At 34.3% G+C, this 20757-nt stretch overlaps 1 protein-coding gene across 2 annotated transcripts; it reads right to left on the minus strand.

Annotated features, from left to right (window-relative positions):
- Nucleotides 1-729: 729 nt before the first annotated feature.
- On the minus strand, nucleotides 730-20321 carry DEPDC1 (DEP domain containing 1). Of its 2 annotated transcripts, XM_069478064.1 has the most exons (12): nucleotides 20190-20321; nucleotides 17808-18073; nucleotides 15394-15550; nucleotides 14800-14918; nucleotides 14250-14380; nucleotides 12807-12854; nucleotides 9861-10001; nucleotides 7771-8622; nucleotides 7172-7344; nucleotides 4993-5169; nucleotides 3766-3951; nucleotides 730-3048 (listed from the first exon to the last, which is right to left on the minus strand). In XM_069478064.1, the coding sequence occupies exons 1-12, from the start codon at nucleotides 20235-20237 to the stop codon at nucleotides 2908-2910; spliced, it is 2439 nt and encodes an 812-aa protein (XP_069334165.1). In that variant the 5' UTR covers nucleotides 20238-20321; the 3' UTR covers nucleotides 730-2907. The 2 variants fall into 2 exon arrangements, with proteins under 2 accessions (XP_069334165.1, XP_069334166.1); XM_069478065.1 differs by lacking the exon at nucleotides 7771-8622.
- Nucleotides 20322-20757: the final 436 nt, after the last annotated feature.

The following is a 20757-nucleotide window of genomic DNA, read 5'->3' on the forward strand; positions in this document are numbered from 1 at the left end:
ACTATCTTTAATTCCATCAAACATGAGGTCAAAAAATTACCACTATAGGGTAGAAAATATATTGTAAGATACTAGAAATTTGATAGGAAAAGAATTTTAATGAGTAGAGATCTTAAGTTCAATACAAGGCAAGAAGAAAGGACTTAAAAATTGAACATAGGCTTGCTAAGTTCAAGACTACCACAATAACTTCGTTCGGTAGATATTCATATTTTAAAGTTGAGGGGACTCAGAGTTTAAATTTCTCAAGGACAGAAAGGTGAGCTTGTGGGAAATTCCATGTATTTTCCACTACTAAATGCCACATAACTGTCTGGACAATGTGGGGAGGGAGAGTGGGTCTATTAGCACTAGATATTGGGGATAGTAGAAGGCAATAATTTCTACGATCAGAACTGTAATTTATAAAACAACCAGACATCATTTGATCTTGTGGAAACTGTGCATTCCAAGTTAGACTATTTTACACCTCTTTAAATGTTTAAATGTATATCCTTCCCACTGCCCCTTTACTCTCAGCAGTTGAATTTATTTCCCGAGGAAGCAGAAGCAATCAGAATAATTTCTACATGCCACTAACATTGAATCTACCAATCAAACCTTCTGTATCTGAACTTAAATATTCTTCCTTTCTTTCTGTTACAATGTAATCTGTCCATGCTCCAGCGTAGGCTAAGCCCTGTATGCTTGTGCACTGGATCCCGTATGCTTTCAGATTCAAGCATATTACTTCTGAAGATATCTACTTTCCTTCCTCATCCAAGTTTCCCTCTACACTAGATCAAAAATTTTCAACCACTGTGTATAAGAACCTTTGTCTTATAACTTAAAATAGCTTAATAAGATTCCTCAATTGTTCATAATTTGTTTTTGCTCATGTCTGCCCAAAGCAATTGAGAGGACCACATTTTTGCTAAGATCTCTTCTAGTGTTAAAATTCCAGATGATTCTAGTAATAATAGCTAATATTTAGAGTGCTTATTCCACGCTAGACACCGTGAAAAACACTTTACATGCATTCTCATACTTAATCCTCACAACAATCCTAAAAGAGAGGTACTATTATAATCTTCATTTTACAGATAAGAAAACTGGGGCTTAGAGAAATTAACTTGTCTGAGGTTACTCACTAGTTGATAGCACGGAAGGATTCAAACCTAACTTCAGAGTTCATGTTATTAGTGTTAAACCATGTATTTTGTAATCTCAATTGTATGTGCACTAATGAAAATGAAAGTTTACTGTCTTTATAATATTTATATATTTAATGTCAATAAATACAAAAGCAAAGTTAATTGTTACAAACTCACAATAACTTTTATCTCAATTTGTAACATAACTCACATTATCACATACTTGTAAATAGGAAAAGTTTTAGCATACAAACACCTTGTAAAGAATTCTAATTTGGCTCAATAATTTTAGAGTCATGATTTCTGGGTTAAAGTTACAGTTATAATTTCTGTCCAAGTTTTTAATAAAAAATGGTATTGTTAAATGGAATGTCATTTTATAGATAGTAAGAAATTACATTGAGAAATCAGAATAGTCATTAAACATTAAAAGTCTATTACATCCTAGGCATTATGTATTTCTTTACACTTAAGGAACAGATATTTAAAAAATCTTGGAATAAAAAATCGAAGACAACTTGCTTCAAGTTTGTACCAAGTTAATCAAGCAGAAATATGGAGAACCTTGTGTTAAGATGAGAGGCATTTATACTTGGCATTTTCTTCCAATGAATACAAAGTCAGTGTGCTCCCATCTTGACATTTATTTAAATGTTTACAAAAAAGCATTTAAGGCACTGATTCTCAAAGTTGGCTGAATATTAGACATCACCTAGAGAATTAAAAAAAATACTGATGCCAATATAACACCCCTAAAATTCAGATTTAATTGGTATAAGGTAGGCCCTGGGCATACAGATGTTTAAAACTCCCCACATGATTCTAATGAGTACCAGCTTAAAAACTGCTAGCTTAGAGAACTATTCCATAATCATAGAAGTCAGTTTTCAGCTGAAGGATTCCCTATACCTTGACTTCAGTGAGTATATTTTTATTTTAAGCATTTGATAGGTGTATCTCACTTAATTAGAAAATAAATACCTTAAGGGAAGATATTTTGTTTTATTCATCATTATTTCCACATATCAGGAACAATGAAAGGCACATAGCAGTTGCTAAATAAATATCTTTTAAATGAATATATGATTGCCTTATACTTGTCTTAAATCACTACCTTCTAGTAGATTATGAAAATAAGAATTCAAAATACATTGAACAAATTAATGACTAAAGCAGTCAAAATAATGTTTAAGGCAAATTCAAAATCTTGTAATATATACACGTTTTAAAAATACGTACATATATATATAAATAGGTAAAAAGTAGAAAAAAAATATACAAAAGAGTGCAACATTTAGCAATTGAGAATTAGTTCATTGAGCTTTCATATAGTCTTCACATTCTTCAACTTAGAAACAAAGAAGTAACCCTAAACAACTAGTTCTTCAGCTAATTATCTATGGACTTGTACATATAAGTTTTCTTTTATGAATAGAATTACAGCTTAATCTTGATGGACACAGCTCAGTTTTCAAAATTCAAGTAAATACAATTTTAGTACACATGACGATAGCTTTTCCTGATAGTTGTATTAAAAACAAAAGATTGCTCCTGGTTAAAATATTTGGTATCATCTATTGTTATGTGCTGTCAGTTGAGAACTAGTAGTTTCTTAGCAATCTCATATTGATAAACAACTATTTTGGCACCTCCCTACATAATGTGTTTATCTAGGAAGCCCCCGTTAATAACAGACTTCCTTTTTAGTAGCTAGAATCTCAGATATGGCTTCATATATCAAAGTTCCGTAAGTATTACATAATTTTTAATTCAGTTAGTATCTTAGACTACGAAACTTTGGTTTTCTTAAAATCAGCATTGGTTGCTTGATTGTAGGTTTGTCACCAAAAAGTGCTGCTTCGCTTTCTGTGGTTGGAAATCTTTTCTGGTATATCAAGGGATATTCCTTCTGAAACTGAAAAATGAGGCAAAGAATTAGAGGGTATTTAAAATTATTTCCCTAGCTGAAGTCAGTGCTTAACATTTTATAAGAATTCAGTGCCTTCTCAAAGAATTATTATAGAAATGAAAATCCTTTCATTTTGCCCTTGACTCTCCCTCTTTTCTCTTATATGAAAGGTATTTAATACACTGTAAGATCTCTTAGATCTCCCTTAGCATTAACATTCCAGGAGTCTCTTCAGTTGCTAATTCTCCCTCTCATTTCCAGAACTACTTCTTTCCCACTGGTCAAGTCTATGAAGGTTGCAAGGATGTATAATTCATATCTGAGTGTCTCAGACTTGTTATTGGACTTGCGAGATCTTGTGGCTACTGGGTTTTTAGAGTTAAAAATTCTAAAGGATAGTGATAAGTCAAAGATATGTATTATAATCCAGATTTTACAATTCCTTTCCCAGGCTAATCCAAGCTATAATTACACAAAACACAAGTAGTAATGGAGAATATCTATTATTATAATTATTATTTAGAAATTCAGGATAATGAATAAGATCAGGTAGTCACTCAAGTATTTTTGAAGTAGTTTAATGTACACATACAATGCAGCAAAATATATAGCCTATATATCCAAAATATTAAAAGAAATTAGATTCTAAATGTTATTAAAAAACAACCAGTAACAGCGTATTAGAAAATATTTACATGATTGAAAATTTGTTCATTCTCTTACCTGTTTTAGTTTTCTTCTTTTCTCCTTTAGAGGTAAACTCTTATTTTTAATAATAGTCTCTAAAAGTTCTGCAATTGCAGCTTGAGAGGTAGAAACCTTTTGTTCATCAAACTCCTGAGCACTGATCTGCTTACAGTATGAATAAATTGGCAAAGGAGCAATTTCTCCATCTTCAGGATTTTTAATCTGTAGTGAACAAAATGATAAGTTTGTTAATTCTGGTTATGTTCTTATTAAATATATGGTAAAGTGTTTTTTGAAGAGATATACTACCTAGTATTTTTCTACGACTCAAACAGTCAACACATTAAGAAAACTATGTGTTATGCAGGAGAGTAGTGATGAGTAAGATCTAAATCCCAACACTACATCTACTAGCTTTGTAGCCTTCAGCAAGTTATCTTATTCTTTTAACTGTAAAATAATAACAATCTAAGTGACATTTTAATTCATCTTAAAACATTAATGTTCTGAATTAATGTCCTACTTTTTAGCAATGATCAGCATATTTACTGAAGTCAAATACTTTTAGTTTTCCAAAACATACTGTTTTTGAGGCCTAGAGGCATGGGCAAAGCCTATAACATCCGTTGATAAGAAAGAAATTGGGGATAAATAGGGGATAGTTTAAATTATGATAAACCAGGGCAATATTAGAATGGTATATATAGGAAAAACATGAACACATTTGTTGGGGAGCCAGAGACTGAATATGGTAGGTATCTCTTGTTCTGGCTGCTGAGTATTCCTTCTCTCCTCCTTCTAACAGTTCCTTCCCATTTTACCCCCTGTACTCACCTTTTTTGAAGATAAATTCTCCTCTAATCTATGTAGAACCAGAGTATGATCCTCCCTCCATTCTACTCACTCTCAACCTCCCAAAGGATGCCCATTTAACCTTGATTGGGCCAGTCAAGACTCCGTACCAGAACTTTTCAAATTACAGGTGAAGGGATAGCTCTTTCCTTTGCATTGCAAACTTAAGCCTGTGATTCCTCATCATGTGAAGGAGCCATTGTCAAATACAGGACCAAAACAGAAATAAGAGATGGAGGGATAGAAATAGAGTCCTATAGCTATTTAAGTCCCATATTCTGTCTACATTCCTGACTTTTAGAGGTTGTTTATATGAGCTGATAAAGTCTCCCTTTTTGATTAAGCTAGTTTGAGATGAGTTTGCCACTTGCAACTGACTAATGCGGAGAACTTAAGACTCACAATACTTACATGTCCCTTTTTTAAGTAGTCAAGATGTTTCTCCACAGCAGTCTGTAAGTAAGAGGGTACTTGAAGAATTTCGTGATGATGATCCATTAAGAAAGAAACTAATCTTGCAGCAAGAAGCTCATCAAGATCCACTTCTTCGGCACAGCATAGCACACACCGAGAAAAAGTATGTATCATCTAGAAACATATTAAAAGATATGAATTTAAAAACCCAAGGTTTCATATATATTAGAATATCAGTAATTTTCAGGTGGCATTATATGAAGTATTGAGATAAAACGATAAGCAGACCAGCTTAAAAATGAGGACAATAATTTATATAATTAGGAAGGTAAAAATTCTATTCTGTTTAAGTCTGTTTTTAAAGTATTTCCTTAATACGATTCTAAAGGATTAAAAAAGGCTTAGGTTTTTCTTTAATTTTGCCACAATTTTATCAGTTAACACCACAGGTTCTATTAATACCATATAGAGACATTCTTTAAGCTTAAAGACTGCCAGAGAACAATAACTTATTATGTTAAATGAATCCCACAAAAACACAAACCAGGAGAATATATAACATATAGAACACCTATATTCATAAGTGGTTGCAAAGTTGGCAACATTATCTTTTGAAACTTAGGAAGGCAGTTTTTAATGCTTATTCTATTCGTCTTTAAACAGCAATTTAATACAGATTTTTTAATTCCACTATAATAAATCTTCAAATCTTGAGATAAAATTTTTGTTTCAAAACTCATTACTCTCATTCATATCCATATAACCCACTAACTCTAACACATACACTCCTCATTCTAAAATAACTGGAATATCAGAATTCTGTTTTAAGTATTTTGCACATAATAGATGATCAAAATATTTACTGAATTGAAATATTTTTAGTTTTATTCTTACATGTCAGTCAGGTTTTCCTATCTCCTTCGAAGGCTCAGTCCTCAGCTTTTTGCACTTGTTCTACATTCTTAACCTGGCAGAGCTCATCTGCTCTCAGAGGTTTAACTATCATCTCCCATGTGCATGACTCAAAAAATTAGCCCAGGCCGGGCGCGGTGGCTCACGCCTGTAATCCTAGCACTCTGGGAGGCCGAGGTGGGCGGATCGTTTGAGCTCAGGAGTTCGAGACCAGCCTGAGCAAGAGCGAGACCCCATCTCTACTAAAAATAGAAAGAAATTATATGGACAGCTAAAAATATATATAGAAAAAATTAGCCGGGCATGGTGGTGCATGCCTGTAGTCCCAGCTACTCGGGAGGCTGAGACAGGAGGATCGCTTGAGCTCAGGAGTTTGAGGTTGCTGTGAGCTAGGCTGACGCCACGGCACTCACTCTAGCCTGGGCAACAGAGTGAGACTCTGTCTCAAAAAAAAAAAAAAAAAAAAATTAGCCTTGTCCCCTGATCTTTCTTCACCAGGCTCACATTTCCAACATTCTGTTGGATAAACTTCACTTGGATGTCCTGTAACTTCAAACCTCAAAAGTACAAAATGAAAATTATCACCTTCCTTCTCTTGTCTCTCAAAACATCTTCCCCTCTAAATTTCCTATGTTTTTAATAGTTTCATAATAACTGAAGAATAATTCTTTTTTATGTTGTCTGTCATTCTTAAAGAACTGTCCTTAATAATGAGTAGAAGAAAGCATAGCTCCAGGTTTCTTCCTATAAAAACCTCTTGTAAATTAAAGTTGAGACTGCTTGGCAACAGTGCCTCCTAACTTCTTGCCCACAATGACATACCTTCCCACAACCATACTCTCTGAAACATTCTAATTTACTGTAGTATGTCCCATTAGTTCTCTACTTCTGCAGTTACAGTGCCCTTAAGCTTTCAACAGTACCCACATCTCCTTTTCCTTCCCCACCATACAGAATTGGCACAAGGCAACATACTATAGTCTGATTATCTGGTCAATTACTGAAGTGATGCAGGATGAGTGAGGAGGCCAAGTCTTCAGTTAAGATTAACATCAAGTAGTGAAAATATAATAGACTGCACACAAAGGATGAATATACCAAACATTCTGCTGGTAGGAAAAGTCAGAATTTAAGGAGACTTTCTAACCCAAGAATCTAGGACTTCAAGACCAAGACACCACTTGGGCAGTACTTTTATATAATTTAGTTTTCCTTCTTTGGTTTATGAACCACAGCTTATTCTTTCTATAAGAAATCAACTTACCAGTGATCTTGTACCCATTGCATCATGAAGTTTAGGCATATCAACATTTTGACTCATTCGGGAAATCATACGCATTAAAAGTTGAAGCTTTCTACGATTTGGTGGGGGGAGTAACAAACAACACAACTGTAGTGCATCGATGGCAACCCTCTCTAAATGTGGTTGCAGCAAACCTAGAAGGCAAAGTTCCCCCCCCCAAAATCATCAATGATTCTAGTTGCTTTCATACTACCAGTATATACAGTTATATAAATAAGTAAAATAATATCTTAGTATTTCATTAACTATTTCTAGAAATTTCTAAATTCCTCAAAAGCATAGTAAGATTCTCATTATTTTCTTTACAACCTATTTCTAAGTATTAAAATCCTTTGCTTATTACAAGTAAAGCAACTCAGAATAAGTGAAATTAGAGGAAAAGAAAAGTGCTTTAGGTAAGTAGAATAAATCTTAGTTATGCCATGACAAAAGTCTTATACAATAATTCCTCTTGGAGGAAAACAATTAAGCAGTTTTGGAGAAGAAAAGCCAGATAAGCAAAACACAGAGTTAGTAAACGCTAAAGTTAATATTGCATGCATTGAAAGCAACAACCTTACTTTGTGTGCCAGTCAACATAGAAGAAGCTGGAGGTAAAGAATTTTCTGTAAGTTCTATTGTACTTTTGCAGAGTCTTTTATTGATTGTGGTACTAGACTCTCCGAGTTCACTTCCCATAGCTGTTTGCATGCTTGTGCTGCCTTGTCCAAGATTTGGTTTCATGATAATTTCAGCCACAGGTGTATTGATATAACTATTCCTTCTTGTACTACTTCTTAAAAGCAAACTCTGAGACCTACAAAGCTGTTTTGACTTGTATTTCCCATTATATAGCTCCTCTTGGTCTTGAACAGTCAAAGTAGAGGTTCTCTTAAAACCAACACTGAATGGCTTTTGTTTACTTTCCTGTGAATGAAGATTCAATAGGAATTCCTGTTTGGGCTCAGATTCTAAAAATTGTTTATTATTTTGTCCTTCTATGTTCAGAACAGATTGATGGAAGACACTGGACATCTCTTTACTTGGATTCCCTGGCATATCTATAATTCCTTCCAAAGAATAGCACCTTGGTTTGATGTTAGAGGATAGAACATGCATACTACGTAAGCCTATTAAATTATGACAACTTCCTCCAATTATGTCATTAGCACTTGCTCTTCTGTTTTTTAAATTAACTAGCTGCATTTTCTTAGCACATCTTTCTTGAAATCCTTGATCACTTATCTGTAGTCTCTCAGTAGAATCTGATTCTTCTTTGTTTTTGTCTTTATGAAGCAGACTAAGAAGAAGACACTCAGTTGATTTGAAGGAATTCAAATTGTTTAAGTGAAGGGTTTTTGAAGACTGTGGATGGTCTTGGATTTTATGTATTCCACTGGGTCTATCTGAAACTGTGATGTAGCCACAAACAACTACCAGGAAATGAAACAAAAATTAAGATGCAACTGTATGACAGTGGACAAAAATAAAACAACAATAGTAAAGCTAAAAAATAAAGCATCACTATAGTATATGTTGTTAGTATAGTACAAATAGCAGTTGCTTAATTCAGAAGCCACTTAAATAGGACACATGCAACATTCGGTTACAAACGTGCAAGACTGATAGCTGGTTTTCCCACTTGTGATATAAATGACTTAAAAACAATTATTTCAATAGACTAATTAAATGGATTGAGCCAGAACACATTTAAAGATATCTGCTCTCAGTCTGTAAAGTACCAGAAACCTCTTAATTATAAGACAACTTTGGTATAATAAATATACATATTTGGTTTTTGTGCTTGGTTCCTGGTATGGAGTTCCTAAGACCCTTGGAATTTCCTAATGATGAAAGTGTTTTGTTATTCATAACAAGCCTATTTGAGCATACCTAAATTTATGCTAAAGTGACTCACAGCTGGCCATGCTTAGAGGGTTGGAACTTTCATCCCCACCTACACCGTCCTAAGAGGGGAAGGGGCTGGAGATTGAGCTCAATCAACAATGGCCAGTGATGTAATCAATGATGCCTAAAATGAAACTTCAATTAAAACTCTAAAAGAAGCAGGCTGGGGAGCTTCTGGGTTGGTGAACACATGGACATAATGAGAGGGTGCTGTGCCTGGAGAGGGCAGGGAAATTCTGTCACCCCCTACCCCTATGCCTTGCCCTGTGCATCTCTTCCATTTGGCTATTCTTGAATTCTATCCTTTATAATAAACTGATAATCATAAATAAAGCACTTTTCTGAGTTATATGAGTCATTGTAGTGAATTATTGAACTTGAGAGAGGATCAAAAGAATCCCTGAATTGGTAGTTGGCTAAGAAGAAGTGCAAGTAGTTTGGGGACCTCATTTGCGTCTGGGCACTGGAGTGAGGGCAGTCTTATGGAACTGAGCCCTTAACTTGTGGGGTCTGGGCTATCTTTAGGTAGGTAGTGTCAGAATTGAATTGAACTGTAGGACATTCAATTGGTATCAGGAAGAACTGGTATTGGAACAACATAACTTGAATCATTGAAAAATGACATAATAGCAACCATAGTATCACTGAATTTTGAAATAATTTATAGCTTGCCACCTTCATATATACTTATGCTTTTAGATCTTTTAAATTATGAGAAACTTTTAAACTGTAATAAATTTAAATAAGTAAAATCCATACATACCCAAAATGTTCACAAATAATTCGTAATATTCAAAGGTAAGTAGAGGTTCAGGGAGACCTAGAAAATAATCTGCAATTGTTCTAAATACATCTCGCTCAAATCCAGCATAAGTTGGATTATTCATATCATTACTTCTTGGCCCTAAGAAGTAGAAGGCAGAAGAAACAAGCAAAATATATTTTAATTTAAATATAATTGTTAAATATACTTAAACCTGTATTTCATAAAGGAGCAACAACATATTTAACAACACATTCTGCCACAATTAAAAAATTCAAAGGGTTGTGTACATCTCATTCCTTATTATCTTTTCATTAAAAACCACAGTCAATTGCTAGCATTTTGTTTTATTTAATAATTTTACACCTAAAAATTGTACATAAAGCAAAATCTTAAATATCATATTTTAAAAGCATCAGGGAAGTCTATTTTAATGAGATTTTATTGCAATTCATTTTGTAAAGCAAAGAATATTTGGATAATGCAAATAATTCCTCCCAATTGTCTTTTGTAAATTACATTTTCATGAATAAATTTTGCCTGACATGAAGCATATCCTTAATGAATTTAAATAATATCCTTACATTGTTGTTTCTTAAGCTTAACACAACTACTGAAATAATCATGCCTATTCATTAGTATTTTCCTCAGAAATAAGATTTGATCTCATTTTATAGATAAGAAAATTATGGCTCAGAGTAATTTGCCCAAGATGAAAAAACCCTTTGATAGCAAAGTTAAAATTAGAACTTAGGGCAGTGTAAAATGAGAGCAAGGCCCAGGACTTCTAGGTCCAACAACATTTCAAATGTGGTCCGTGGATTACATACATCAGAAACATCCAATGTACCTATTAAAAATACAAATTCCTCTACACAGACCAGAATCTTTGAAGGTGGAGCCAGAAATTCACTCACCTAGAAATGTTTGCGTCTGGGTCACTGAGTGGTTTCCAAACACTGACTCGAGAACCTTCATTACGAGGACCTTCTGGGGACATGGTTAAAAAGATTCCTGACCTACTGAATCAACTGAATCAGAATCTTTGGAGAGTCTCCCAAGTGACTGTGATATTCATTCAGATTTTAGAGTTACTATGCTATTTTGCAAGTTAAAATCTCTCTTTTCCCAAACCTAAATAATATTTCTTACTTCTCTGACCAAACTTAGATGGTCAACACTTTTGAAAAAGGATTAAAGAAAACAATTTACAAACACACACACACACAATAGCTTAACACATTAACTGCCATGTGAGTGGTATTTAACTCATGCTAGTTTTGAGCCCAGGGCCTCGTGAAGCATATATAACTCACGCATCTCTTTACCTTGGGAGCCGTGTGAATTATTTTTCAAGTTGCATATACTCATGCACAGACAAAAACAAAAAAATAACAAATTTTTCATTAAATTAGAAAGGATCATTTGTTTTTGAAGTTTTTATTCTATTTTCATAATAAAACACCGTGGCCCCAAGGAAAAAAATTTTTTTCTAGTGTAGCAGCCAATGTGTTAAAGGCTAATATGGGTTTTATGTAGTACAAAATAGATAATTTTATAAGGATATAAGAAACATTCTTAGTATGTAGAATAAAAGATTTGATAATTAGAAAGTTTTCTAAGACAGAAAATATATGTTTTACTGGAACTAAAATTATAGAATTTATCTATAGGTTTGAGCTCTAACTCCTTTGTATTAACAGAAGACTCTCTAAGGCTTAGCTTTCTCCACTGGAAAAAAAAACTGGGGATGGTATACTGATTACTGATTCCTACACCTCGCAAGATTACTATGGGAGATTGAATAACAAGTAAAGTAAAAGTCTTAATACTACCTCTGGCTAAAAACATTGTTGTTAAATTGGAATCCAGTAAGTTATATATTCGGTATCATTTAGGTAAAACACAAACTGGGAAGATACAAATCCCTAAAGACAGGATGTCAGAGAAATCCCTGTACAGTATGCTTATATGAATTGCTAACCATGAGCCAAGGAAAGAAAGAGCAGGGCAGTTAGGTAGAAAAGGTAGAAAGAGAAACTAAAAAGTCTTAAGCTTATGACCAAGATTTTTTCCTTAATTTGATAAATAAAACATTTCTGTAAACTTACATTATTGATTTTATCAGTATTTGTTCTATGCCATTTTGTCATACCGACACCCAGTGGACAACAAAGGAATATAAATGTATCCTGAACATTTAGTAAAACCCCATTAGTATTTTAGAAAATACTAATTTTATAAGAACCAGAAAACTATACTGGTAACTAAAATTATTAAAATATAATTTATCATTTGATGATTTAGAAAACTATACCTTTGTACATTTTAAAAATTATTTTTGAAAGCAATTAGGGTTTTGCCCTTGAACCGGGGTCTTAAGTTATAAAAATCAATTGTCATTGATCACTATGGAAAAGCTTGATCAATGAAATGCTAAAAGAAAAAATTGCTAATTAGTGAAAAATGATCTTTTTTTCATAAACATCAAAGTCCCATTAATACATTCTATGGTATACAAGCATGTTATAAAGCAACTTGAATGTTGCAACCATGTATAATGGCAAAGAGGCAGAAGTGGGCTTTATGAGACTTCATTTCTGGTTGAAACTTTTCCACTTACAAGCTGTCACATGAACTCTGTACCTTACTGAGGCAATTAGTGTAGATTTTACCTAAAAATCCTTTGAGATCCTCTAGCCTATGATTTTATGATTTATGTGAACTAAGCCATATATGATGGGCTTAAATTAAAAAATTATCTTCTACATAGAAAAAGTTAAGGGCTCCATAATGTAATCAATTCTACTTGACTTTCATTTAAACATCAAGAGAAATAATAAACGTTAATTTTATCAAGATTTTTATAAATTATTTAAAAAATTTGTTTTTTGTTAAATAATATCAATGTAAAACATATATACACATATATTTCGTTTAACTTACAATTTGCTAGGCACTTCATGGCAGATAATACCCAGTGAGGAAGGTCATCTACACATACAAAAAATTAATATTGTTTAGTAAATCACACAACTTCTATGATAATATATTTTAAAATTTCATATTTATGTGTAATTATATGTACATACATAAATGTATGTATTTATACATGTGTATTACTAGGATTAAAAACTATTACATGTTTACTAAGACATAGGGTCAAGTCAGTATTTTAAAATATAAAAGTCTGAAAAAGTTATAGAGATCTTGAGTTTGACTCTATTCACATTACATAAAACAATTAGTTAACCTCAAATCAAGGATTAATTATTTTCAGGGGTGTTCAGATATGAACTCAACATTCATCTTTATCTCTTTCCAGCTCTGTTTCTGTCCTGCCTATTGCTATGCTATTTGAATATCACTGATTTGGGTGAGACCTATGATTGAAACGAACTATCTGAATGTTAGGGTGCTTTTATAGCAAGGCTTGCTTGAAGTCTTTCAATTGCTACTAACTAGCAGTTTTTTGACACAAACACATAAACCATGAATATACTTGGCTTGAAAAGTTTATGGTTACAGAGAATAGAAATCTTAAATGAGAGCACATACTGTTATTTTAGATAACGGAAGAAGGGACTGGGCCAAAGCCACATGCATATGCCATATAGCAAACTCATCAGTTTTGACATTTACATGTTGTTCCTACAATTAAAAACTCAAAGTTCTTGCCCATTGAAAGAAATCCAAAGTATACGTCAGTTAATTCTATAGACAGCAATTTATTATAAAAAATTGAGTGAACATTTTGAGAGATTTATTGATACATTTCTTATAATCTAAGCTTTTTAATGCATCTAGATTGAATTATTTCTCTCATTTTTCCTACCAATATCATAAATCAATATACAATATAAATATACAAAATACAAAAAAGCCAGTGCCCTTTAAAATTCTTATCTTGAGAGTCTGGGGTTGTTTTATTGTGTGTTACCATGGTTTTTGCATATATGTTTTAACCCCCGTAAATCTGTATTTAACTGTTCATGTAAGCCTTATGAAGGCATGGACTCTCCTGTTCTGTCTTGTTTATCACACAATGCCTGACATGTTGTAGGCTCCCAATAAAAATGTGGTTAATCAATAGTTTTTATTATACTTGTATACCCTTTCAATGTTTAACCCTGTCATTTTGTTAAAATCATGCATGAATCTACCTTAGCAGCTAAAATATTTCTTATAATAGCATGAATAATATTCACCTAAAATTTATTTCACTGCTATTACTAAAGTACCTATTACGATAAAACAATACATCCTCTGATGCTCCTCCTCAGTGAAAGTATTTTACTTTCTACATTTGGGCGTCTATGTATCCCCTTATAGCTGTAACCTTTGTTAGCAAGTATGAAAAAAATTCCAATTTCTTTTATTAATACCAACCTGATTTATCTTGTAGTACAACTACTCCATGTTTACTTGTATTGGCCATGTTGTACATTATATATTGAGGAATTACTTGTCTTGGATTTATGACTTCTTCTAGGGATGGCACACCTAAAATAGTTTGCAGGCTAAATAAAAGAAAGAATATAAACTTTTTTTTCTTCATAAAATAAGTAGGATAGATCATACATATGAATGAGTATGACAAAGCCATCAGAATATATATTTTTCTTTAAACCAAACTTCTAAGGGTTACATTTAGTATCCACTTTCAAATATATTTATCTCAATACCTTTTGAAGGATTCCAGTATATACCCCAAACTATGGTCATAATGTTGATTCAGAGAAAAAAGCAAATCATACTGAAACGTTCTATTTCCACTGTACTAGAGTTATACGAAGAGCATATATTAAGAAACATATATACATATAAATCCTAAGCTTTGAAAATTAATCTGTTCTTATTCATTTGCATATTTTGATCAAAATGTCAAATTAATAACTGAAACATTTTGGGAACTTTATTAAGCTTAGTTTTATCTTACTAGATCAGAATAATATAGCGCCACACTTCTTCAACATCTTCCTGGCTTATTTCTCTATTATCAACTAAATTTTCTTGATCTTCATTGATTATTTCATGCTTTATTTTCTCTGTATTTTCCTGAAACAAGAATTATTTTGGTTAAATCTGTTATGCTCAAACTAAGAAAATATTTAACAGACATCATTGCTAATACTTAGTAATTCTATCAATATCAGTCCAGTCTATTAATATAGTCCATCAGCTATAAGGTTAAGTGTTTCCTGAAGAAATAATATAACATATGGTAATGGAGATCTTGGTTTTGCAACTATCCCCAGTATTCTCAGATCAATTTAAAACAAAACACATTGGAATTATTTATACATTTATATAATAGTATTTATACACCACTTTCAAGTATGTATTACTACTATTTTTATCCTTGTTTCTATCGGTTCCAAACAATTTTACACATACATTTGTAGAATGTAATGTTGGTTAGGAGATTTCACTATTGGCTTTAAATATTAATATATCATCTACTTTTAATGATTCTATTATTAAGCACATGGTAATTATATTTAAACTAGTGACTAGTAAAAGGATGTTTTACCTGAGAGAAATGCAATCCATGCTTTTTAGGAGTTCTACGAGATAAGTTTCGTAATTTAAAAATACTATCTTTATCTTTGGAAAAGTTCTCTATGCTGTTTTTTCTCAATTCTGGATGCCTTCGAGGAAGAGCTTTAAGTGGAGAAGTTGTAGGAAATCTGGTTTAAAAATAATAAGCAATTAAAAAATCTAAGATCAGAAACTTTTAGAGCACATCTTAAAAATCACAAAAGAAGCTCATTTATTGACATTACCAAGGAACAATATTCTATGTAAATTAAATTTTCTTATTAAATCTTTTAAAAATATTTTAATAGTTTCCTACTTTGCTTAGTATTTTGTGCATATTTTACCTTTATTTCTGGATAATTCAGGATTACTACTAGGATCAGTTCTGTTGGAGAAGTATTTTGTACACACAAAACGGCTCCAGAATACCACATTGTCTAAATTCCTTTGATGAGATATCAAATTTCTTTGTATTTCCTCCCTTTTGTTTGACTGTGTTTGTCCTAATTTCCAGAACTTGGTTTCTGTTGCTCCCTTTGATAAAGAATTTTCCTTCTTTCATTATAATATAAAATATTTCAAAGATAAAAAAGTACAGAATACAAACCAACATTCATGTAACTATCAACCAATGCGATTGTTGACATTTGCCAAAGACTTCTCTTTAAAACAAGAAATGAAAAAGTCTTTGTTCATTCTATTTCCTTCCCTCTCTTCCTGAAACTATTAATCTATAGTTTTTTAACTATAAAACTATACCTAGTATATTTCCTTCTTGTTCACGCTCTTATACTTTTAATAAATATATACAAACAGTATGCGGTTTGGTGTTTTTTCACTTTATTATATCCTTTATCACACATTAAGTTTACATGCAAGTTTTTAGTGACCTCAGAAGTTCTTTCTTATGTCAATGTCATTCAAATATTTTCTTTTATTCTCTCCTCAGAGTTTTATTTTTCATACTTAGGTATTTAATCCATGTATAACATACCAAATTCCCACACCCACATATGTGTGCATTTGTTTTCCCAGTACCTGTTTTAAGGTTAATTTAAGTCCAGATGTAAGGTAAGGCATTTTTATTTTCCTTGTTCTTCAAAATTCCCTTACACCTTTACCAAATGAATTTTAGAATCTGCTTGTTAAAATCTACAAAAAAACTATGTTAGGGATTTGAAAGACATGCCTCATCTATATGATACTAAGTTTTTTCATTCACGAATAGGGTATCTTCTCCATTCATTCCCTTCAATACAATTTAACAAATATCTCTAATAAGGTCTTACATATTTTTGGTAAAATTTATTTCTAGGTATTTTATGCTGGCCTCAGGGAGTCAGAAAGGCTTCACAGAGTAGGTTTCAAAGGAGCTGAGTATAGAAGAAATTTGTAAATGTACTAGTCTGACAAATATGTACAGTGCTTCAAGGTAAAAGGACATTTCAGGCAGACAGATTAAGATTTGTTGAAGAATGGTCTCCATTCCTCATCTGTAAAAAGGGACTAATATCTACCATGCTTGGCTATTTTAGGTATTAAATAAGAAAACATGTGAATCATTAAGCAGAGTTTCTGGTACATGACAACTGCTTAATAAATATTTTCTTTAACCTATATTTCTTCTGTTATTTGTTACATAAAGTTTGCTATTATCACATGTATTCTTAGGTTATATTAAATTATGTTATTTGAAGTCAAGGACCTGTGAACTTGTCTTATAATTCTACAATCTATGAAACTAAAAGTCAGTAATGCTGTCCTTGAAATGTTATAAAGCTTTCAGAATATGCATAAGTGATATCTCACTGTTTCCCTCCCAATTCCCTACTTCATTATATATGCTATCTAACATTTAAAAAGCTTGAATTTTATAGCAATTCACTTTCACTTTATAATTTTCCTAAATGGTTTTAATTAGATTAAGAGCAGTACCAATTTTCTAAATAAACTATTACTTCTTTTTTTTTTTTTTTTTTTTGAGACAGAGTCTCACTCTGTTGCCCAGGCTAGAGTGAGTGCCGTGGCGTCAGCCTAGCTCACAGCAACCTCAAACTCCTGAGCTCAAGCGATCCTCCTGTCTCAGCCTCCCGAGTAGCTGGGACTACAGGCATGTGCCACCATGCCCGGCTAATTTTTTTTCTATATATATTTTTAGCTGTCCATATAATTTCTTTCTATTTTTAGTAGAGGTGGGGTCTCACTCTTGCTCAGGCTGGTCTCGAACTCCTGAGCTCAAACGATCCGCCCACCTCGGCCTCCCAGAGTGCTAGGATTACAGGCGTGAGCCACCGCGCCCGGCCCTATTACTTCTTTTGAAAAACTGTTGTTTTAATAAAAGTATAATGAAAGCAGAGATAAAACTTTACTGTAATTCAGTTTTGCCAGTACATATCTGCTCAGTACCTGAATAGCTGATTATTGTCATCAAGATTTTCTGATCCCCATCTGCCTTTGATATCTTCAATTACATGATTCTTAAGAAATTTTCTCAACAGTTGGATAGTCTGTTGCCTTGTAACTTCGGGACCAAAATTGCTATTATTTCTTAATAGGTCATAAAGCCAATCCACTGCTTCTCCTGCAGTGAAACAATTGCCATATTTTTTAAAGTGTTGTCTGTGTTTTCTTAGAGGCATTCCTGTTCGAAAAGATGTGGTGACTTCATTCCACTGTAAAAAGAAGGAAAATATTTTTAAAAAATTAAACAAAAATGAAATCTCTTACTGATTTGAAATACGTTAGGCAGCCAAACATGGTGGCTCACACCTGTAATCCCAAAACTTTTGGAGGCTAAGGTGGGAGGATCATTTGGGTCCCGGAGTTCAAGATCAGCCAGGGCAACATTATTTTTTGCATTTACAAAAAATAATGAAACACATTAGGCAAAGACAATTCTTTAATTCACATCTGATTGTATCAGAAAAATTCTTAAATAGTAGTTTTACTGATAAAAGACCTTTAATATCAAAATGGCTTATGTAATTACTAACGTATCTCTTTTGTTAAGATTCCTACAGTGAACACAGAACACTAAGCTGTAAATCCATTGCATATTTAATGACCCTGTGACATATCTACATTTTAAAAAGATAGATATTTTCCAAACTGTCCTCAAATCAGCCAAACTTTTAAATTTGTGACAGCTCTAACAGTAAAGCATGGAGGTGATGGTGGTATAGAATAAACATCATACTTTTGAATCAGAAAAAATACTACAATAGAGGTTAAGAAACCTAATTTGTAATCCCACTTATGCCACTATCAGCTATGTTACCACTTATCTTCCCTATGTGTTCCTGGTATCAGTACACGGAATTTAAGGGCTGAAAACACGATGACTGTATTCTTTTTTTCCCACACCTCCCCATTTTATATATTTATTTATTCAAGAAACTTACATTGAGCTTCCCACTATGCACTGGCCTGGAAAAACAGTAATAAAAATGAGAGAAGGGGTCTCTGCACTAAAGGAGATTACAGAATAACTTTCCCGAGATGCAGCATAGTGTACTAGTTTTAAGAGTGGGCTCTGGAGTCTGGCTACTAGGGTTGTTTTCCCAGCTTTAGCTCTACCACTTATTGTTTATTACCTTTTCAGCCTGACTTTAATCTCTATGCCTCCATCTACTTAACCATAAAATGAGGACAATGGTACCTACCTCATGTAAACCCATCACAACAATGGGCTTGTAATGATAAAATGATTTAATACTAGTAAGTGTTAAGTTTTCTTTTTCAGGTGCTTGTACTCTTTTCATCTAATTTAATGACTTTTTAAATAATGTGACAGGACTACATGATTAAAATTCCTTCCTGTTCTAAATTCTATCCTTTATATTGATAAATATAACTTACTGAGCAGCAGAATCCACGTCAACTATACCAGGAAGATCTGAATTCTTCTAGCTCTGCCATTTACTGTTTATGACTTCAGAAGAGTCAGTTGACTTCTGTGAGCCTCAGTTTCCACTCTGGTAAAGCAGGCTAGTAATACATGCCCACCTAAAGAATTTCCTGAGAGGATAACTTGCTTGTTATTCTATAGATCACCACACCCTTTCACAAGCAGATACTTGGGGAGCAGGTATTAGCCCTACTTTACCAGTGTGGAAATTTGAGGCTCACAAAAGTGACTCTCTTAATGTCTGTCACATAACCAGAAACAGTATCTTAAGGATTGAAGATCCAAATGCACAAAACACTATATAAGAGCACGGTACACACAAATCCAGGGACCACCAACAGTGGTTACTTATGGGTCCTTAAAAGCACAGTTTTGAAACAGGCAGCTGTTTCCTACTGTTGTGCCGCCGGTACATCCTGCATCAAATTCTACGGACCCAATAAATGAAACTGTCACATTCTGGCTTGTCCCCAACCTAACCCTACAAAGCTTTGGAACTCATTCTCAATTGTTCTCTAATTGTGAAGGGCAGGGGATTGGTGGTAGAAAATCAGGCGCGGGAAGCGGCTGAAATAGGAATATTCTATGATGCTCCAGGCACAGGAGTCGCCCAACAAAGACTATGATGCGGTCTTTCGGGGCGCTTCCATTTGGGCCTGTGGCCCCGGAGATCCCGGAGAAAAGGCCCAGACCCTCAGAACTGGGGGAGAGGCGTGTCCGGCAAGGGTCCGATTCCAGTTAATTCCCGTCACCGGCCTTTCAGCGAACCTAGGGGTCCTGGGACCCGTCTTCCGCCCAGGGTAAAACTACGAACGGTCCCACACAAAAGGGGTGGCCGCCGCCAACCCGCTGACCAGTCTCGTCGATCTGCTCTGTCTTACCAGCTTGGTGGCCCGGTAAGGCCCGGGAGGCACACCCCGACTCTCCATTGGTCTGTCAGTGCCCGGCGGCGTCCATAGCGGCGGAAGGCAACACTCGGGGCCCGCGACACTGGCCGCGGCGTGTCCCCACACAACCGTCGGCCCCGCGGTGGATTTGAATACCCTGGAAGGCTGCGTTGATTGGTCGCGCGGCCTGGTCACGTGACGCAGGGGCGTGGTCGGTGCCGGAGCCTGCGGGGGCCGAGGAGACTGGGCGGCGTGGCCGGGCAGCCGAGGCTGGCACCGGCTGGTGTGGGCTGGTGCCACGCGGGTGGGCCAAGCTCTGGGCTTCACCCGGCTTCCCTGGCGCTGTTTCTTCCTCCTGCGGTCCGCGGCGAGGCCGAGTTATGTTTCAGTGTTCGGAAGGCGGGAGGCAGTTTAGTTCCAAACCGGATTGTTTGGGGTCCAGCCTTTGGTTTCAGGGAATTTGAAATTTGGAAAGAAAAAAGAAAAACCGGCTTTTCTGCCTTGCCCTACAGGATCTTAAGCAGTGTTAGCATATGAAGCAAAGCAGCCTCGTGGGTGGGTG

Source organism: Eulemur rufifrons, chromosome 8 (genome assembly GCF_041146395.1).
Source record: "Eulemur rufifrons isolate Redbay chromosome 8, OSU_ERuf_1, whole genome shotgun sequence".
NCBI lineage: Eukaryota > Metazoa > Chordata > Mammalia > Primates > Lemuridae > Eulemur > Eulemur rufifrons.

Excerpts from the sequence above, each read along its gene's own strand:
- DEPDC1 (XM_069478064.1), bottom strand. The coding sequence starts at position 20,237 with ATGGAGAGTCGGGGTGTGCCTCCCGGGCCTTACCGGGCCACCAAGCTG. Across the intron at positions 14,919-15,393 it reads ATGGATTGCATTTCTCTCAG|GAAAATACAGAGAAAATAAA; the intron begins GTAAAACATCCT and ends TTCTTGTTTCAG. Across the intron at positions 10,002-12,806 it reads CATGAAGTGCCTAGCAAATT|GGCCAAGAAGTAATGATATG; the intron begins GTAAGTTAAACG and ends TCTACTTCTTAG.